Source organism: Macadamia integrifolia, unplaced genomic scaffold (genome assembly GCF_013358625.1).
Source record: "Macadamia integrifolia cultivar HAES 741 unplaced genomic scaffold, SCU_Mint_v3 scaffold3204, whole genome shotgun sequence".
Classification (NCBI taxonomy): Eukaryota; Viridiplantae; Streptophyta; class Magnoliopsida; order Proteales; family Proteaceae; genus Macadamia; species Macadamia integrifolia.
This window is the reverse complement of record NW_024869295.1, coordinates 5,783-26,716: the sequence shown is the minus strand read 5'-3', so window position 1 is coordinate 26,716 and position 20,934 is coordinate 5,783. Positions and strand designations below refer to the sequence as shown.

The window sequence follows — 20,934 nt, the reverse complement described above, 5'->3', positions numbered from 1 at the left end:
TCACCGGGGACGTAGGCAACCTTGCCGAACCTCGTAAAATCCGTGTGCATTGTTTGTTTTGTTTTTCCATTATCTTCTGCATCGTTTTAGGGTTGTGTTTCTACAGTTTGTTCAATTTGTTGTCATTTTAGTTGGAAGAAGTAATGCCAATCTATGTTGCAATTAATGGACAGGGAAATGCAGTGATGGATGCAGAAGCAAATGGATTCAAACCAAGTCTACTAGTTCTGCTTCTTGTTGTTGGAATTTTACTAGTCTTCCTCTCGTTAGAAATTATGTCCTTTACACATGCTCGGAAGACTCTTCCACCAAGGAAAAAGAATCCCGTCTCTAAGAAGAAGATGAAGAGGGAGAGGCTGAAGCAAGGTGTCCCAGCACCAGGAGAGTAGACTGAATTGTAGACCTTACCTTGTTTCTGCTCACTATGTAAAGCAGTCACATTAAGATTTTCCCTTTCTTGATGTCAGTTACCAAAGTTGAGACAAATTGTCAGTTACCAAAGTGGAGACAAATTTTGAGTTCATCTGAATGACGACAGGCTTTGCTCGAAATGTGAAAACTCTAAAACCTTTCCGGGTTAGTTAAGGAACAAGAATATTTAACAGTCCTCACCCCAGTGTTCCCTTCTTGTTGTAGACACAAGGTCTTTGAGAGGATCTTTCACAAATTGCTGCAAAGACAAGAACATCTATGAGTCATTGCTTAAGCAAACAAAAAACCATTGATAATATAACCATATACAGCCTGATCATATTTGCCACGTCACAACACTGTGTCCAATGACTAAGTCAATTCTCTCAAGATCTTATCTATTTTGCCACTTGGCAAACTCTGTTCGGGTTGAAATATTATATGTAAGCAGGGATCTTAGAGTCTTATATGTTTCCTTGAAGGCCCCTTCTTGCCAAGTCAATTTTGGTCTACCCCTTATTCTTTTAGACCCTTGGAACTGTATTAGCCATCATTCTTTAAGACCATCGGAACTGTAGTATATATCACATTATACAAAGAAAGTTTTCTACCTGTGTGTGTATAGGATATGCTAATTCTGCAAAGCCTTCAGAACTCTGATTTTTCTTTCCCTCCAGATATTCCACATGATGGCCTTCTGCATTAAGCTCCATTGCTTAAAACTAGATAAAAACACCAAGGGACACAATTGATGTTTGAAAACCAAGCATCCAATTTTTTTTTTTTTTAAACTAAGCCAAAAGTAGGTAGATTAGAAAACATACTTCAGGCTGGTCTGTCTCCTGGATTAATTGCCTCAGTGTCCAATTTGATTGCCTCTCAAATAGCTTGAACATATTCTCTTCCATTTCTCCACGGTCTCTTGTTCTTTTCTTCTCTGATCCTTTCACTGGTGCGGTTTTCTTCTCATCCTAGCACAAGGACAGACAAAATATCTTTACATACATGTGCAAAATCTTGGGGCATGATTAAGTTTCTATCTCATCAACATAAAAGAGGTGAGAAATTTCTGGGTCCTAGACCCTGATCTAGGTGGTAACTTATCTTCCCTTCTCTTTCAAGAAGATGATCCAACGGTAATCCTCTCCTTCAACTGTATATACATACACTAAACTATACCTGCACTTGTCTCCGATGTCTTCGTTAGGGGGCTTCATGTCAAATTCATTTAGCACTGCTCCCTCCACTGAAACATTTCCTACAAAGCAAGGATTTTCATGCAGGTTGTTTGACTTTGCTTAGTTGACAGTTCCAGAGGATGAATAAAATATATCCAAGGAAGAATATCAAACGCATGTGGAATTCATCAGATGACTATCTCTAATAAAAATGGCATATCCCAATAAAGTATAAAAGTTATGAAAGTAATGCATCAACCTCTAACCATAATATTTAAGCATGGATATATCAATCATTGTTGGGTTATAGAAGAAGCCAACCTCTCTGTCTGGGTATCCACGATCAGAATCTGTAAAAGCTTGGATGTGTCACTTCCAGAACTAAATTTTCAGGTACTAAACTGTATTCTCACATGGATCCAGCTTGAATCCAGAAGTAGAACCATATCTGACCCGTACTAAGAATCCATACTCCATGTTGCATGATAGGACACAAAAACAGCTTCTTTGCCTTTTTAACCAGGTAGAGCATGTAGCTTGCATACCAAATATAGTGGGTTCAAGTCCTACAAACAGCAAAAGAGAAATCTGTCTCTACCTTCTACCACAAAAACAAAATACAAGAACAAAATTTGCTCAAAATATAAACTTACATATCACATTTCACATTCACAAAATATATAATATCAAATTCAGGTTGAAGTCTTTCATATCTAGTCCCTTTTTCAACATCAAACCCATCCCAAAAAGACTCTACAATACCCACACAAGCAGTCAGTAACCAACAATGAGTCATTCAGGTACAAAGAGAACACAAAAAAAAAAAAAAAATAGAAGCATTATAAATCCATAAAAAAATAAACAAATAAACAACTCTGTTATGAATCTTCATATGGAGTGAACTCTAATTCTGCCTACAATAGTTTTGTAATAGAACTTCTATTCAATAAGGCTTACTAGGTGGTTTGCCTAGATGGCTGCCTCGAACTCTAGGCATGCTTCTAGCAGCTGATAAGTTTCACATATAGGGAGTTTGTAATCATGGCCTATTTCACCACTTGGAATAATGATATGGCAAATTTGACCGTCGGATATAGGAAATTTTCTAGCTCGGTCTTGTGTCAAATTTAAAAGTAGTATACCAATGAGAGCATACAAGGAAATTTAAATGCTTCAAGTTTCTCAAGTTGGAGAGATCTGGTAATCTTTCCATAGACGAGCACCACCCCAAATCCAATATCTCCAAGGATTCCAATCGATCGAGGCCTTGAATCTCCATTAGTTTTTTGCACTCAGCATTAAATGCTTCAAGTTTCTCAAGTTGGAGAGATCTGGTAATCTTTCAATAAACAAGCACCACCCCATATCTCCAATATCTCCAAGGATTCCAATCTATCGAGGCCTTGAATCTCCGTTAGTTTTATGCACTCGCAAGCATTTAAATGCTTCAAGTTTCTCAAGTTGGAGAGATCTGGTAATCTTTCCATAGACGAGCACCACCCCAAATCCAATATCTCCAAGGATTCCAATAGATTGAGGCCTTGAATCTCCATTAGTTTTTTGCACTTGCGAGCATTTAAATGCTTCAAGTTTCTCAAGTTGGAGAGATCTGGTAATCTTTCCACAGACGAGCATCACCCCAAATCCAATATCTCCAAGGATTCCAATCTATCGAGGCCTTGAATCTCCGTTAGTTTTTTGCACTCGCGAGCATTTAAATGCTTCAAGTTTCTCAAGTTGGAGAGATCTGGTAATCTTTCCATAGACAGGCACCCCCCCAAATCCAATATCTCCAAGGATTCCAATCGATCGAGGCCTTAAATCTCCATTATTTTATTGCACTCAGCATTTAAATGCTTCAAGTTTCTCAAGTTGGAGAGATCTGGTAATCTTTCCATAGACGAGCATCACCCTAAATCCAATATCTCCAAGGATTCCAATCTATCGAGGCCTTGAATCCCCGTTAGTTTTTTGCACTCGCGAGCATTTAAATGCTTCAAGTTTCTTAAGTTGGAGAGATCTGGTAATCTTTCCATAGACGAGCACCACCCCAAATCCAATATCTCCAAGGATTCCAATCTGTCGAGGCCTTGAATCTCCGTTAGTTTTTTGCATTGGCAAGCATTTAAATGCTTCAAGTTTCTCAAGTTGGAGAGATCTGGTAATATTTCTACAGACGGGCACCACCCCAAATCCAATATCTCCAAGGATTCCAATAGATCGAGGCCTTGAATCTCCATTAGTTTTTTGCACTCGTGAGCATTTAAATGCTTCAAGTTTCTCAAGTTGGAGAGATCTGGTAATGTTTCCATAGACGAGCACCACCCCAAATCCAATATCTCCAAGGATTCCAATCTATCGAGGCCTTGAATCTCCGTTAGTTTTTTGCACTCGCGAGCATTTAAATGCTTCAAGTTTCTCAAGTTGGAGAGATCTGGTAATCTTTCCATAGACGAGCACAACCCCAAATCCAATATCTCCAAGGATTCCAATCGATCGAGGCCTTGAATCTTCGTCAGATTTGTGCACATGCCAACAATTAAATACTTCAAGGAATCCAATCCCACAAGGGCCTCAATCTCAAGTAAATTCTTGCAGCTCCAGAGACTTAATTCCTTCAGTTTTCTCAAATTGGATAGTTTCCCAATTTTCCTTAGTGATTCACAGTTTTCCATCATCAACAACTCCAAGGAATCCAGTCCCTCAAGGCTCTCAATCTCAAATAACATTGAGTAATCCTTGAGTTTTAATTCCTTCAGTTTTCCCAAGCCGGATATTTTCCCAATTTTTCTTAATGATCTGCAGTTCATCATCTCTAACAGCTCTAGGGAGTCCAACCCTTCGAGGCCTTCAATCTCTGTTAAGCTCTGACAATTATCAACAATCAATCTCTCTAAATTTCTCAACCCCACCAACACAGGGAGCGACTTTAGTTTGTTGCAGAACCGTAAATCAAGTGTTTGGAGCAAGGAAAGTTTAGAAAGTGTCATGGGTAGGCTTTGAAAATCGTTTCCACCGAGTCTCAAGATTTTCAAAGAGGGTAGAAAGCCTATTTCATTCGGAATTCCCCCATCCTTTATATAACAAAAGCTGGCATCCAAAGTCTCCAGCTTTTCCAAAAGACCTATGGAATCAGGTAACTTGTCAAGTCCTTCGCATTGATGTAAGTTGAGGATTTTGATTGAACTTAACCCCCAGATGCCATATGGGAGATCCCTTAGTTTCGGGCATCCCCTCATATTCAATTTGACTAGGCTGCCAAGATAATTGAAAGATTCATCAATTTTAGCCAATATTTCACAGTTTTCAAGAATCAAGACCTCCAAACGACAATTGGCTAGTTTAGGAGTCTTTAATAGGTATCGACACCCTGTTAGATTCAGAACTTTTAGATTTTTTGCCACCTGCATGCAAAAAAGATAAATAATTTATTAGAATTTTTTTTTTTGATGAAAAATTTATGATTGATTACATCAAACAAAGGAGAAAGAAATTTCTTAGAGACCTTAATGTCGTTCCAACCCATCCAATAATTTGTGACGACACTATATGACAGATCAAGAACAACTAGGTTCACTGGATGAAATTCCATTAACGTAAATTCTGCAGGGCATCCTTTCCATCTAAGCCATATCAGTTCTGAGAAAGAAGGCATGAAGTCTGGAGCAAAGTGTGCATAATCAACTTGGAGTAACCTAAGTTCAGTCATTTTAGTAAATCCTTCACTCATCAAATAGTGTTGGTTTCCTGAACTACCTCCGAAGTCAATGCAGAGCCCTTCAACTTTATCCGTTCCCTAAAACAAATAATTTTAAATAAGCACACAATAAAAATTTTAACAAGTGCAAAAAAATGCTCATGTTCACTGTGTTTTGTCAACTCTTGTGCTCTATGGATCAATTGTTAAATATTGGGATGGTAAGCCAACATTGTAAAGGACCCCCACCAATCTTATAGCTGAAATTTTAACCCATAATGAGCATTTTATATAGAACAATAGTGCATCCAAAGGCGGGAAAATCTACAAAAATGCTATTACACAATGAGGATCTGTGGCATTTTCAGATGTTACTTTGAACAATATTTCATATATATGCTCATATGGGTCAAGTTCACCATTAAGGATCCTTTATAACGTGGACATCATTGTGTCTACTATTACTATGCAGCAACAAGTTCACCAACCTCCATGACATTTCAGTTTAAAAAAAGAAAATTATATTCATACATTGAATTTATGAAACCTTAAATAATGAACAAATGTGTTCTAGGTATTAGGTCCATCATACTTTATCTCTTAATAGCAAGTGCTTTCAATGAAAATATATGGTTAGCAATTGCAAAAAACATCATCAATAATTGGAAGCATAAAATAAAGTGTACTGAACATTTATTGAGTACGTACCAAGTGTTTCTCCAATACATACAAGGCTTCCTCGTGTGACCACAACCTACTACGCCTTCCGGGCATCTTAAGGTTTTCTTGACGAATGATTTCCTTTCCAAGATCTCTAAGCTGATCATGCATCTTTAGTTCATCATTTTCACCAATCTTCACCAAAGACTTTTGGCGGAGAACCTTAAGTCCTTTGTCAGGGTAATACTTACGTTGTTTCCATATCAAACATGCAATATTTTTATCTATTCCATTGAAAAAGCATGCAATATCAAGAAATATTTGTTGCTCACAATACGTCAATCCATCGAAACTTATTTTCAACTTTTCAAAAATTTCACCATCAAGAATATGATTTTGCAGCCTCTCCAGTGTCTCTTGCCAAAATGATTTTTCCATGCCAAATAAAGATAAACCTATAACCTCAAGAGCTAAGGGAAGACCTCCAACCTCCTTAACGATGTTTTTTGAGAGATCTAGATAGTCCTCCGGTATTTGGTCTCCTTTGAAGGCACACCTGGAAAATAGTTGAAGAGATTGTTTTGCACCCATTTGAGGGGGCTCATAGATCTCATCCACTTCATGATGAAGTAAGATCTGCTCATTTCTTGTTGTGATTATAATCCTACTTCCCAAACCAAACCAATCACACTTCCCAACTAATGCATCTAATTGAGATTTTTTATCCACATCATCAAGAATAATAAGAACTTTCTTCTTGTGAAGTCTTTCTTTGATCATGTTAATTCCTTTGCCTTTATTAGTGATGTTGAATCTTACTCCTTCCAGTATTTCAGAGAGAAGTTGATTTTGCAAATCGATAAGTGAAGTCTCTCGAACATTTTCAAGAAAACTACATCCTTCAAAGTGACGTGAGATTTCATTGTAGACAACATTGGCAATGGTTGTCTTGCCAATCCCACCTAGCCCCCATACTCCCACAATCTTTACATCATCTGATTTACTGTTTAATAAATTCATCATTTTCTCTACATGAGATTGGATTCCAATTAGGTCATTAGAAACAATCAGGGAGTCTTTTTCCAATACACTGGAAACTGCTGCAACAACTAATTTTACTAATGTACCTTCATTCCTGTCCAATTCAAATCAACAGGAAATAAGAAGTTGGAGAGCAAAAAAAATAAATAAATGACGTGAATGTAAAATATAGAAGAAAAAAATCTCAACCACAAAAGTCAAAACGACACTTCTCCCTTTCCGTAGGTTTTTCGATTATGAGAAAAATATAGATGACCCGCGTCTCCCTTTCTTATTTTATTAATTCCAACTCCTCTTTCCATATTGCCGCTCCGTCTCTCCTTTATTACCTTATACCCTTTATTTAACTTCAAGAACATCATGTGTCCACCCTCTTGTTCCTATCCATTAGCATATTAAGCCTACTTAATTATAATTTTGTCACCCAATTTAAAATCTTACCTTAATTACGAATCTACCGTTGATTATTACGATTGAATTATTGAATATCTGCATGGACCTATACGCGATCTGATTCCGATTTTAGAATACGGATCAGCATCAGTAGGGGTTGCTATGGATTTTCTTGTTTCATAAGATAATATCAATGATAATATAATTTGTTACATGATTATCCACATGCTATTATTATTATTACTACTATTTTGACAAATATATGTTATTATTTACTATGATAAAAAGTGTTTGATAGATCACCAATCAACATTGACTATGATAGCAATGATTAAACTTAATTAATATTAGATGTAAAATAAAAAAAATTGAGAAATGATCCTCAATTGGAAAGATAAATTGGATTTAAGTGTTCATGAGAGCATGTGATATTAGAATTTAGTTGTAAACAACCAGTTTTAGTTCATTCTTAATACCAAAATAAATTCGTATTTTTGCTCCCGGATTTTTACATAGCAATCGTATTAAACACGTACCGTATCATTGCCGTGTGCGTTTTATTGTGCCGAATTTCTGAGAAGTATTATTTCCGTATGGCAAGTTTAATTGCCGTATGTATCCGTGCCCGTATTATTGCTGTTCCCGAACTTACTAACTATGGTGAAGGCCAAAAACAAACAAGATCTCACATTTTTAGGATGCTTTACCATCCCTACTTGTTTGTCGGGCAGTTAACATAATTTTTTTTAGGACAAATCCTTACTCAACCTTACCCTAATTAAAATGCAGTGAATGAATATTGGGCAAAATAACTTTATAGTCATGGTTAAGAGTCTAGAAATTCCAAGAAAAAAAAAAAATCTTCTGCGGCAGTGAGCATCCTGGCTGGAACACCTTGGGGTGTGTACCTGGATGCTCGGTGCAGTGCTACCAATTACAAGAGAAAAAACAAACATAGGGAGTGGTTGGACTTACCCTCCATCGATGTTCTTCAAATCCCATCCCTTCAATCCCGCAACCTCTGTGAGAGCCTTTTTCCACTCGTCAATGATCCTCTGATCGACACTCTTGTTGTGTTCCTGAAGAGCCTCCGCACAAGTCCCAGTGTGGTGACGGACGCCCGCGGGATCAACATGGTAGAAGATGGGCAGGACAAGTTGATTCATTGTATTCCTGCATTTAACGATCTCGACGAGCTCCTTGAGGCACCATCTGCTTGAAGCGTAGTTCTTAGAGAAGATGGGTATAGAGATTCTGGACTGTTGGATCGCAGAGAGTAGGTCTGGGCCGATCTCCTCCCCAGTGCGGAGTTCAACGTCGTCCTTGAAAGTGTGAATTCCGGCAGCATCCAAGGCATTGTAGAGGTGGCTGGTAAAGGTGTTGCGAGTATCTATACCCCTGAAGTTGAGGAATACTTCATAACTCCGACCAGATGAGGTGGAAGAAGTTGATGATCGTCGGGGTGACATGGAGAAGTCTTCTCCGCAAATTGAGAATTTTCTTTTCATTGCAAAATCTTTTTTCTAAGTAACCAATCTTCACTCTTCGATTGCAGATCCTGATTTATTAGGCGGGCAACAATCTTGTAAATCGTTCTTTATTTTCGACTCTCACAGTCTAAAGCCCCACACTTGTTCTTTTCCTTTCCCTCCCTCCCTTTCTCGGAAATTCACCACCTCAACGCGTTGGAGAATATCATTTTCCCTTCTTGTACGGAGGTAAAGGGAAAGGTAAAGGTAAAGGTAAAGGTAAAGTCTTCCTTCCAGCTGCAAAGTCTCCTTCCATTTATTGATCTCCTTCAGCTTCAAGTCACAATTGCCCATTTTCTTTGAAGCTTCTCTTTCCGATATCATTTTCTATACGCTCCGTTTTTCTTGCAAGAGAAATTTAATGGGTATGAAAGTGAAATTTTCAAATTTAAAAAATAAAACTTTTGTATTCTCTACCATGTCTATTTCATTAATTCCAAATCATTTTATTATTAAATTCTATTTTATTTTTATCAAATAAAAAAAAATTATTTTACTTTCTATCCAAAACATTTTGCTATAAAATATAAAATAAAAATTGGGAGAGAGTTCCTAAAAAGTAGTGTACTAATAAGAACACACAAGGAACAGTTTTCATAGGGTGGGTCTGGCATTTCACCTCTCCCTATATCTGGGTTTAGAGGTCATGCTCGGACTTTTTCTTTCTCATAATAATTGCATGTAAAATTTATCATTTATAAATATTTAAGTAGTTTATATAATTACATGGGGACATGATTATATAAATTTCTTTTTTAAAATTTGAATATTTCACTATCCTTCCCTTTAAATTTCCCTTGGAATTAAACATAGTCCTGGGGATGCCTATCAATGTCTCTTAGTCTATTTTTCACAGAGAAATTAAAATTAACTCGGATGCTTCCTATGTGAAAGAAACCTCCACTGGTGCCTTGGGATTTGTCCTTCATGAGCATCCCAATCTCCCTCTTCTTGTTATCTCTGTCCCGGTAGGCTTTCTTCTATCATTAGTGCAAGGGTCTAAAGCTATCAAAGAGGGAATTTCAAATGCCATCAACTTGGGCTAATTTAGATTTAAGGTTGAATTTGATTAGTTAAAAGGTGGTTCGGTGCATCTCAGATCCAACTAAAAATGTCCCACTGGAGATCCTTCCTATTGTTGAGGACCATTGTTAGCAAAAACGAGAACAGTAAAAAAGGAAAATGTATAGTACAAATTGTTAAGTTTATCTTGAATTCTTGACCCATTTTGAAGATTGACCTGCTTCGACATATTTTGGTGGCAACCTGAATGGAAAGTTTTCTGAGATCTATGATGGAAATAGAGGGGTTGGGCCGATAGGTCGACACGCGATTTGGAGTATATAATGTACTGTTGTCTTGTTGAGAAAGTCATTGTAATTTAGGTTTTTTCGAGCTAGGGTTTCAGGGCGAGTTTCTTGCCGCTGCTTAGATGTAATCTCTCTTCTGTATAGTGAAACATCTTTTTCTTCACCCGAGGATGTAGCACATCATATCGGTGTGTGAACTTCGTTAAATCTCTGTGTTGTGTGGATCTATTGTCTGTTTATTCTTGTATTTTTTGGTGTTTGCTCTAACACAAGTTTTAAACAGTGAAAATTTCTAAATGATACAGTTAATTAAATGGTAAAAAAACGAATAACATATGGTACATATTTTAAACGTGTAGATTTAAAAAAAAAAGACAAAAAAAAATGACAGTACATCTATATAAATTAAGGAATTATTACATGAATACCGGAATCTAATGAACAAAACAACTACAATATCAACATTAATGCATATATATCCCATGTCTCATTTTAAGTTCTAAGACATATCATTGAATATCATCCACCACCAATTCTAAAATCACAGACCACACATGTAAAGTCTTATTGAACAATGTGGCTTAGCTATGATGTTGTTCATTATTGTCAACATAGTCAACACACTCTCAGAGTGATATTGGAGTTGGGAGTCATTACTTTATAAACACTTTTCAGCAAGTTTTGGAGTCCGTGCATTGAATTTGAGTTGAAGGTGATAATCACAAGAAATAAAGGCCATTGAGTTAGCTTTAAGTTGGCGAAAGAATCAGGTCTATTAGAGTCTGAGAGAAAAATATATGATCAATTAAGTAGACATTACGTTCAACAAGTCAAGTCTTAAAAAAATGGATGGAAGTGGAGGTGGAGGTGGAGGTGGAGGTGGAGGTGGGGGGGAACGGTTTTAGAATGAGAATGATTACTATTTACTTTTTTTTTTTTTCTTGAATCTTTGGAAAGTATATGGCAAAATGTGTTTTAGATTGTAAAAAATGGAAACACGTTTAAAATGGTGTTCTTGCTAACAATGATGAGGGCATCATATTCGTATACTCTTCCCCAATTAGTTGTTCATTTCACCATGTTCCAAGGGCAGCTAATGGTATAGTTTATTCCCTTGCGAGGAAAGGGTTGTCTCTCTGGTGTAGAATATTGTGTTCTAATTCCACTCCTTGGCTCTTTACAACTTTGTAATGATAAAGCCTCAATAACCCTATTCAATAAATTCCTCTTTTATGAAAAAAAGAAAAAAAAGCTTGACTTACCCCAAAGAAGATAGCTTTCAAGCTACTGAAACACCAAAGGGCAAAGATCCCCTTGTTCGTGAAGAAAAACATAAATCTTCTTGGAACTGACTTGTTTTTCACAATGATGCTCCAAATCCCCACCAAATTTCTGTCATTCATAAACGAAAGGCAACTAAAACTACAGACCTTCCAAATCACCTTCCATCCCCATTAATGGCCACTGAAGGAATATCTATTTCCCATGGTTGGAAGAAAATTCGAAGAAAATTCAGTCCTAATTTTATTTCCCTTGCAAGAGGCTCGAGGTTTATCCCAAAACCGGTCCAACCCCTGTTGTACCCGACTTCGTCCCCAGCGACCCAACATGGCCTTGTGAACTTACAACCTAGAACCTACCGTATGTTTCTCCAATACTTTTAAGGCTTCCTTGTGTGACCACAATCTACTATGCTTTCAAAAGGACCTCAAGGTTTTCTTGACAAAACGATTTCCTTTCCAAGATCTCTAAGCAGATCATGCATCTTTAGTTGATTATTTTCACCAATCTTCACCAAAGACTTTTGGTAAAGAGCCTTAATTCCATTTTCAAGGAAAAACTCACATTGTTTCCATAGCAAACATGGAATATTTTTATCCATTCCATTGAAAAAGCATGCAATATCAAGAAATATTTGTTTCTCCTGATACGTTAATCCATCAAAACTTATTTTCAACTTTTTCCAAAATTTCAGCATCAAGAATATGATTTTGCAACATCTCCAATGTGTCTTGCCAAAATGATTTTTCCATGCGAAATAAAGACGAACCTATAACCTCAAGAGCTAAGGGAAGCCCTCTAATTTCCTTAATGATGTTTTTGGAGAGATCTAGATGGTCCTCAGGTATTTTGTCTCTTTTGAAGGCACACCTAGAAAATAGTTGAAGAGATTGTTTTGAAATTTGTCTCTTTTGAAGGCACACCTAGAAAATAGTTGAAGAGATTGTTTTGCATCCATTTCAGGGGGCTCATATATCTCATCCACTTCATGAAGATGTAGGATCTGCTCGTTTCTTGTTGTGATTATAATCCTACTTCCCAAACCAAACCAAACCAATCACACTTCCCAACTAATGCATCTAAATTGAGAATTGTTATCCACATCATCAAGAATAACAAGAACTTTCTTCTTGCGAAGTCTTTCTTTGACCATATTAATTCCTTTGCCTTTATTAGTGATGCTGACTCTTACTCCTTTCAATATTTCAAAGAGTAAGTTGATTTTGCAAAGTGATAAGTGAAGTCTCTCGAATATTTTCAAAAAAACTACATCCCTCAAAGTGACGTGAGATTTCATTGTAGACAACATTGACAATGGGTGTCTTGCCAATCCCACCTAGCCCCCATACTCCCATAATCTTTACATCATCTGGTTTAATGTTTAATAAGTTCATCATTCTTTCTACATGAGATTGGATTCCAAGTAGGTCATCAGAATCAATCAGGGAGTCTTTTTCCAATTCAGTGGAAACTGTTGCAACAACTAATTTTACTAATGTCCCTTCATTCCTGTCCAATTCAAATTAACAAGAAATAAGTAGTTGGAGGAAGCAAACACATTAGAAAAAAAAAATCTGCATTTTTATTTGGATGACATCTTAAAACAATAATTTCACATAGTTCTATGTTAGGAATCCTTTCCCGCACAGTATCATACCATTACAGCAAATATATAATAATAGGCTAAATGTTTCACACACTTCTACTTCTATATTAGGAATCCTTTCCAGCACACTTCCTTTTTTGTTAAATTCATGGATTTATGAATATATTTTCACCTCAAAAACTTTTCTTAATTCCTCTAAACTATTGTAATGACACATAAAAATATCAGATGGACTAAAACTTTGAATCTAAATTTTTAAAGACGTATAAATGATGATTTGAACAATTTGTCCAAGAAATTCAGGACTCAACGAAATATTAAGGGTTAGTAGGAATGCATTCTTAGTATAAACTTACAGAATAAATGATGATGTGAAAAACATTTTCAGATTTATGATTCAACAAAACTGCCACATGGGAAGTAGTTGATGCTAGATTATATACCTACTTCACACAATTAGTGTTTCACAAGTTATTGTGTACGGCATAGGAAGTGGTTGGACTTACCCTCCATCGATGTTCTTCAAATCCCATCCCTTCAATCCCCCAACCTCTGTGAGAGCCTTTTTCCACTCGTCAATGATCCTCTGATCGACATTCTTGTCGTGTTCCTGAAGAGCCTCCGCATCGGTCCCAGTGTGGTGACGGACGTTGGCGGGATCAACATGGTAGAAGATGGGCAGGACATCTTGATTCAAGGTTTTCTTGCACTCAACGATCTCGACGAGCTCCTTGAGGCACCATTTGCTCGAAGCGTAGTTCTTGGAGAAGATGGGGATAGAGATTCTCGACCGCTGGATGGCAGAGAGTAACTCTGGGCCGATCTCCTCCCCGGTGCGGAGTTGAACGTCGTCCATGAAAGTATGAATTCCGGCAGCATCCAAAGCATTGTAGAGGTGGCTGGTAAAGGTGTTGCGAGTATCTATACTACTGAAGTTGAGGAATATTTCATAACCCTGACCAGATGAGGAGGAGGAGGAGGAGGACGACGGAGATCGTCGGGTTGCCATGGAGAAGTCTTCTCCGAAAGACGACGATAGATTTTCTTGAGAGATTTTCTTTGTTTCTAAAGTAAAATTCACTCTTCGATTGCAGAACTCGATTTAGAGATTAGCCCAGGATCCCTCTGTTACGTGCATGCACGTAGTAGTACATGTATGAGTTCTTTTTTCTTTTTGGTAGAATAGTAGTTGTATGAGTTGGTATAGGTATATTAAGTAGTTGTAACCCTTCAAACAAAGTAGTTGTGACCATGTATGAGTTCTTTTTTCTTTTTGGTAGAATAGTAGTTGTATGAGTTGGTATAGGTATATTAAGTAGTTGTAACCCTTCAAACAAATGAAAATGTAGTTGTGACCCATCTTTTGGTAACTGTACGCATTAGCATATTACGTGCATACACGTAATAGTTGTATTAGTTGTTATAAGGTATATTATGTAGTTTTACACCTTATATAAGAGAACTGTTCATCTCCTCCTAGGAGCGATTATTTACGCTGGTCTTACTGTCAATATTCGACAAGTGTCTAACTTTTTTACGGAGTTTGCCTTCCGCTAATTAATTCTTTCTTTTTTTCTTCTCACCTATTTGTGGGGAATTTGTTTTTTAACTCTTTTTTTATCTCCCTTATTTATGGGGAATTTGAAATTGGATAGTAAATCGAATCAAATGTCTTCCACATTTTATCAAGCAAACAATTTTGGGATTCTTTTGTATGATTTTTTACATGACAAACCTATATCTTTTAAAGAAGACTGTGCTCCATATATATACAAACTAGAGAAAGCTACTTTACTTTTAGGGAAAAGGTTGAGTATGCTGTCAATATACCGTATGTTAGCACCCATTATGTGGGTCTCCCTCTTCCTCTTTTTGAAATGACCCCTACCCCTTTTATAGGCGAATAATTTTTAAATCCAAATCCAAATTTTATGATCCTACTTTTTTACCAATGATAATTCTCAAATCCGAATTAAATAATTTTTCATCCCATATTCAGTCATATCAATCAATTTGTATCAATAACACTGTTTAAGATACCTCGTCTAGCATCCCCATTGATGCTATATGCTAGCTTACTAAATACCGACAGCATACCTATCCCTCTCCCTCACTTCAATGATGTTTCCATTGTTAAATGTGGTAGCAGGCCCAAAATCTCTGTTACGAGAATTGGTTTTGGTCCTAAACATACCATTCATCTTGTACTGCTGTTCACATGAAGGAGTAAACAGTCAAGTAGGGAATTTTGGCATTGTGTCTTTTTCCCTTTGGACCTTAACTTAAGAAGGAAAAAAATTTTGAGAATCCTTAGAGGCAGGAATGTATGATCATTCAGATACTGGTGCTGTTTTAGCTTCGGTTTGTCTAGAAGTCCAGGGTACTTTAGAAAGAAAATTTTCCCAATAAGAAATTTGGGAGTACATTTGAAGTAACTAATTGCAATGGTTTTCTTATAGTTTCCTATCAATTATTAGCCTCCCACTGGGGATACATCAGATATAAAGATGAGCTATACATGTTCTGCCCCTTTCAAATTAACCTTTATTTCTTGTGGGATTTTTTCTTTCGATGAATTTTTCCATTTCAGAACTATTATTTTTACAATGTTTCATCAAGCTACTGATTTTTTCATCTTTTAAAATTTAATTTTTAAATGAATTGGATGTGCTTTCTTTTATAACAATCCTTCGAAGTCGAGATGCATGGTAATCTGGTCTGATAAATTAATCTTGACTCGATAAATAATTCAGTCATAAAATCGCGACGAAGAAGATTTGATAAATTATGGATTGAAACTGATTCTTCAGCTTTGATTTCAGCAGTTAAACCACAAACTTTTCATTGGAAATTTATTGAGCAGTGATGGAACCTTAGATTCTATCTACAGTCTTGTTCACGGAAGATTTCCTATTGCTGTAAGATCAATGTTATAGCAGATCATCTTGCAAATCAGGGCATTAATCCGGGAGCAGACTTTTATTGGAATATCTCCTCCGTATGTCCAAAAGAGGATTGCTGAAAAGGTTTGTCCAATGCATTAGACTGCCAATCTATAAATGGATAGAAACTAAAAAGAAATAATTTAAAAAATTTTGAATTTGAAGAAAGAGATAGACACATAATCTAGTCATTGCATCATGATGATAAAATGGATAATATGCAATGATTGGCTTATGTGTGTCTCTCCTCAAATTCAATTTTTTAAATTTTTTTGGAATTTTTTCTACTATTTTCTATCCATTTCTTGACAACCAAATTAATAAAGGAAAAGATTCCCATTCCCTATCCCAAGGACATCTGCATATGTAACATTAGACCTTTTTTTACCCCAACATCACCTTCTAACTCACCCTTTCATTAGGAAGAGAATTTGAGGAATCCACTTTGAACAGGCCATCATATGTAATTTTGCACATGCTCAGAAGAGACTTCCACCAAGGAAAAAAAAGCATGTCTCCAAGAAGAAGATGAAGAGGCTGAAGCAAGGTGTCTCAGCACCGAGAGAGTAGACTTAATTGTACCTTGCTTTGTTTTCTGCCCTCTATGTTAAGCTGTTAAATTAAGATATTCCAGTTCTTGGTGTCAGTTACCAAAGTTGAGACAAAATTAAAGTTCTTAGCTCAAAATGTGAAAACTCTAAAACCTTTCACGGAACAAGAATATAACAATCCTTACCCCAGTGCTCTCTCGGGTCCGATGAAAGAACTTTCAGGCCATGAGTATGGTGGATATCTTGAAGCATGTGGATCCAAGGGTGGTCATTGAGTATGGATCAGTCCGAAAATGATTGTGCATAGCATTTGTAAGGAGCGAGCATTAGCATAGGATTTTGATTTTTGGAATGGCTCAACATCTGGGAATTCCTTGCTGTTGTCTCATCCAATTTGATGGTTCGAGCTTACAATGTATGGACCTTCACAAGTCGCTGCAATAACAAGAGCATCTGTGCATCATAGCTTAAGCAAACAATAAACCCACGCTAATATAACCATATACAACAGATCATATTTAACCATGGATATATCAATCATTGTTGGGTGTTTTAAGAAGCCATCCTCTGTGTCTGGGTATGCATGATCAGAATTTGTAAAAGCTTGGATGTCTCACTTCCAGAACCAAATTCTCAGGTATTAAATTGTATTCTCAAATGGATCCACTTTGAATCCAGAAGTAGAACCATATCTGACCCATACTAAGAATCCATACTCCATGCTTCCTTGCCTTAATGGCCAGGTAGAGCATGTGACTTGCATACCAAATATAGTGGATTCAAGTCCTACAAACAGCAAAAGAGAAATTTGTCTTTACCTTCTACCACAAAACCAAAATAAAAACACAAAATTTGCTCAACATAAAGTCACAAGTTCACAAAATATATAATATGCAAATTCAGATTCTGATGTCTTAATCATATCTAGTCTCTTTGCAACATCAAACCCATCCCAAAAGGACTCTACAAGGTCCACACAAGCAGTCAGTAGCCAACAATGAGTCATTCAGGTGCACCGAACACAAAAATAGTTTTGTTAAAGAACTTCTATTCAATAAGGCTTTCTAGGTGGTTCGCCTAGCTGCTTCCAGGAACTCTAGGCATGCATCTAGCAGCTGATAAGTTTAACATATAGGGAATTTGTAACCATCACTTATTTTGCCACATGGAAGAATGATAAGGCAAATTTTCTGTCAGATATAGCCATATAGGAAATTTTATAGCTCGGCTATGTGTCAAATTTCAACCTCAAATTCAATCATTTACTTTTCCATCTAATATCATAGCCTTTTGTTTATATCCGCGCACACTACTGTAGTCCTACACATCCTCTTCTAGTCCTGATTTTTGTTTTGCCATGTGACAGACTCTGATTGGGCTGAAACTTGACATGTGTATATGTGACATTGGGATCTATATGTCAGCAAATTTTCAGCCCCATTTGAGATGCCACGAAACAGAATCAGGTCCAAGGTTACAGTTCAACTTGTAAGCAATGTGGTTACAACTAGAAGCTCTCACACACAACAAAAAAGAAAAAAGGGATCTACTCAGGTTTGTGAGAGGAGTCCTTAAATGTATAGAGACGCTTTGATTTAGTTTTTACCTGCAGATTGTACGATATTAACAGAGGTTGTATTTCAGGAAGGTCACTTGGGCAGCCAACTGAATGAATGTGAGCCCAACCATAGCTATGTGCCAATGGGTTTCTTTCAGTTTCTGTCATCTAAATCAAAAACCTCCAAGTAGATAAGATTCTGATATCATTAAGTACACAATACCCCTCCATGCTGTTAGGATTAATTGATAAGAACTGTCCAATCCTCACGATCTGAGGGTCCAACACCTGAAGCAGAAGCCTCAAATTCAAGCACCCCCATCACTCCCCTTTCCCCCGGTCCCCCCTTGGTTTGGCTCTACATCTGAAGCAGTTGTCTCTGTTTCCAGATCACCTTAGCTCCACTCTTCCCCTGGTCTTTTGTTCCATCTTCAAATGCTCAACCTTCTCTGGTTAACAGGGATGAACTAAAGCCCTCATCTCTAGAACTGAGATTCGTTCTTCCTTATCTCCAAAGTCGAAAGTTTTCCAAGGATTCCAATTGATCGAGGCCTCGAATCTCCGTTAGTTTTTCGCACTCGCGAACATCTAAAAGATTCAAGTTTCTCAGGTTGGAGACATCTGGTAATCTTTCCATAGACTAGCACCACCCAAAATCCAGTATCTCCAAGGATTCCAATCTATCGAGGCCTTGAATCTTCGTTAGTTTTTGCACATGCAAACAGCTAAAAGCTTCAAGTTTCTCAAATTGAAGAGATCTGGTAATCTTTCCATAGATGAGCACCCCCCCAAATCCAATATCTCCAAGGATTCCAATCGATCGAGGCCTTGAATCTCCATTAGTTTTTCGCACTGGCGAGCATTTAAATGCTTCAAGTTTCTTAAGTTGGAGAGATCTGGTAATCTTTCCATAGACGAGCACCACCCCAAATCCAAGGTCTCCAAGGATTCCAATCGATCGAGACCTTGAATCTCCATTAGTTTTTCGCACTTGTGAGCATTTAAATGCTTCCAGTTTCTCAAGTTGGAGAGATTTGGTAATCTTTCCATAGACAAGCACCGCCCAAAATCCAAAGTGTCCAAGGATTCCAATTGATCGAGGCCTTGAATCTCCGATAGTTTTTCGCACTGGCGAGCATTTATATGCTTCAAGTTTCTCAAGTTGGAGAGATCTGGTAATCTTTCCATAGACAAGCACCACCCAAAATCCAAGGTCTCCAAGTATTTCAATTGATCGAGGCCCTGAATCTCCATTAGTTTTCTGCATTTGCGAGCATTTAAATGCTTCAGGTTCCTCAAGTTGGAGAGATCTTGTCATCTTTCCATACGACAATTATCCAGGATTAGTTTTTCCAAAGATACCAAATTCTCAAGGCCTTCAATCCAACATAATTCACAATAACTTATTTTCAACAGCACCAGGGAATCTAAACCCACAAGGCCCACAATCTCAAGTAAATTCCAGCAGCTCATTAGTCTTAATTCCTTCAGTTTTTTCAAGTTGGATATTTTCCCAATTTTCCTTAATGATCCACGGTCATTTATTGTCAACAGCTCCAGAGAGTCTAGTCCCTCGAGGCACTCAATCTCGGATAACATTGAGTAATCTGTGAATGTTAATTCCTTCAGTTTTCCCAAAACGGATATTTTCCCAATTTTTCTTAATGATATGCAGTTCATCATCTCCAACAGCTCTAGGGACTCCAACCCTTCGAGGCCTTCAATCTCTGCTAAGCTCTGACAATTATCAACATTTAATCTCTCTAAATTTCTCAACCCCACCAACGCGGGGAGTGACTTTAGTTTGTTGCAGAACCGTAAATCAAGTGTTTGGAGCAAGGAAAGGTTAGAAAGTGTCATGGGTAGGCTTTGAAAATCGTTTCCACCTATTCTCAAGATTTTCAAAGAGGGTAGAATGCCTATTTCATTCGGAATTCCCCCATCCTTGATATAACAAAAGCTGGCATCCAAAGTCTCTAGTTTTTCCAAAAGACCTAAGGAATCCGGTAACTTTTCAAGTCCTTCGCATCGATGTAAGTCAAGGTGTTTGATCATAGTTTTTAAGGCGGTAAGGCGACGGAGGCATTTGAGGGTCTTTCGGAGCGCTTTAGAGATAAGGCGGGCATAAAGCACCGCCTTATTTACTAAAGCGTTCCTGTGTAATATTTTTATAAAACCAATCTATTTGGCTCAAATCCTTGTTGAATCCTATTACGCATATGTTAAATAAATATTAAAGGTTCATATTCATACCAATGTAAGATATTCATCAAGAAAACAAATCAATAAAGTGAATAAACTAAGTTCATCTTCATCAATCATCAATCATCATAACATGTTAACATATAATATAAATACATAATTATGAAACAAATTTATAAATATAAAGAAAAGAAGACAAAAAAAAATACAAGTATTTATTATACTTAGCTCTATGATGCCAAAATGAGTGCTTAAGCCCTAAGGTCATCTACTATATTTCTACTCCTGTCAAAGAAGAATGAAGCTCACCGCTGCCGGAGCAAAATGGTCGCCTGGATCAGTGGTTCTTCCTTGTTCCTTGATTCCTTCTCAAAGCCCTTTCTTAAAACCCTTAACAAAATCCAAACCCTGTTTGTGAATCGTGTTTTTGTTTTGTTTGTTTTAGTTATTTTTGGTAGAGTAAAGCTAATCCTATACATCTCAAGTGTTAACAAAACCATACACCTACCAATAAAAAATCTATATTTAGAATCTTCATCAAGTAATTTTAAAATGTGTTTAAAAAAAAAAAAAAA

General features: G+C 37.0%; 2 protein-coding genes and 1 long non-coding RNA gene across 9 annotated transcripts in view; all 3 read right to left on the bottom strand.

Moving 5' to 3' along the window:
- Positions 1–222: 222 nt before the first annotated feature.
- On the bottom strand, positions 223–3,207 carry LOC122067902. The gene is made up of 5 exons (XR_006136914.1): positions 1,911–3,207; positions 1,591–1,669; positions 1,236–1,382; positions 1,023–1,108; positions 223–670 (listed from the first exon to the last, which is right to left on the bottom strand). It is a non-coding gene; the product is annotated as an uncharacterized LOC122067902 (long non-coding RNA).
- A 12-nt stretch (positions 3,208–3,219) lies between these two features.
- On the bottom strand, positions 3,220–14,130 carry LOC122067899 (disease resistance protein L6-like). The gene is made up of 6 exons (XM_042631737.1): positions 13,613–14,130; positions 12,727–13,009; positions 8,356–8,903; positions 5,995–7,081; positions 5,095–5,385; positions 3,220–4,993 (listed from the first exon to the last, which is right to left on the bottom strand). Exons 1-6 carry the CDS (start codon positions 14,113–14,115, stop codon positions 3,497–3,499), a joined length of 4,209 nt encoding a protein of 1,402 aa, XP_042487671.1. The 5' UTR covers positions 14,116–14,130; the 3' UTR covers positions 3,220–3,496.
- A 602-nt stretch (positions 14,131–14,732) lies between these two features.
- The window catches only part of LOC122067900 (disease resistance protein RPS6-like), a 10,511-nt gene continuing 4,309 nt past the window's right edge, over positions 14,733–20,934 (bottom strand). The window contains exons 1-3 of one of the 7 annotated variants that reach the window (XR_006136909.1): positions 16,785–20,322; positions 16,460–16,660; positions 15,855–16,124 (exon numbers count right to left, since the gene is read on the bottom strand). Coding sequence is in view for 2 of the 7 variants with exons in the window: in XM_042631738.1 (XP_042487672.1) it covers positions 16,067–16,124 (58 nt within the window). In the remaining 5 variants the exon portion in view is untranslated. Of the gene's footprint in view, positions 16,125–16,222; positions 16,661–16,784; positions 20,325–20,668; positions 20,925–20,934 lie in introns of those variants that run through there. The other 6 variants (XR_006136911.1, XR_006136910.1, XR_006136913.1 and 3 more) reach the window with 6 other exon arrangements.

What these genes read in the sequence shown, in the direction of transcription:
- LOC122067899 (XM_042631737.1), bottom strand. Translation starts at nt 14,115, where the DNA reads ATGGCAACCCGACGATCTCCGTCGTCCTCCTCCTCCTCCTCCTCATCT. An exon ending in TTGAAGAACATCGATGGAGG is followed by an intron (nt 13,010 to 13,612) that starts GTAAGTCCAACC and finishes TGAATTGGACAG; the next exon opens with GAATGAAGGGACATTAGTAA. An exon ending in AGACTTCACTTATCACTTTG is followed by an intron (nt 8,904 to 12,726) that starts CAAAATCAACTT and finishes TTGGTTACTTAG; the next exon opens with AAAAAAGATTTTGCAATGAA.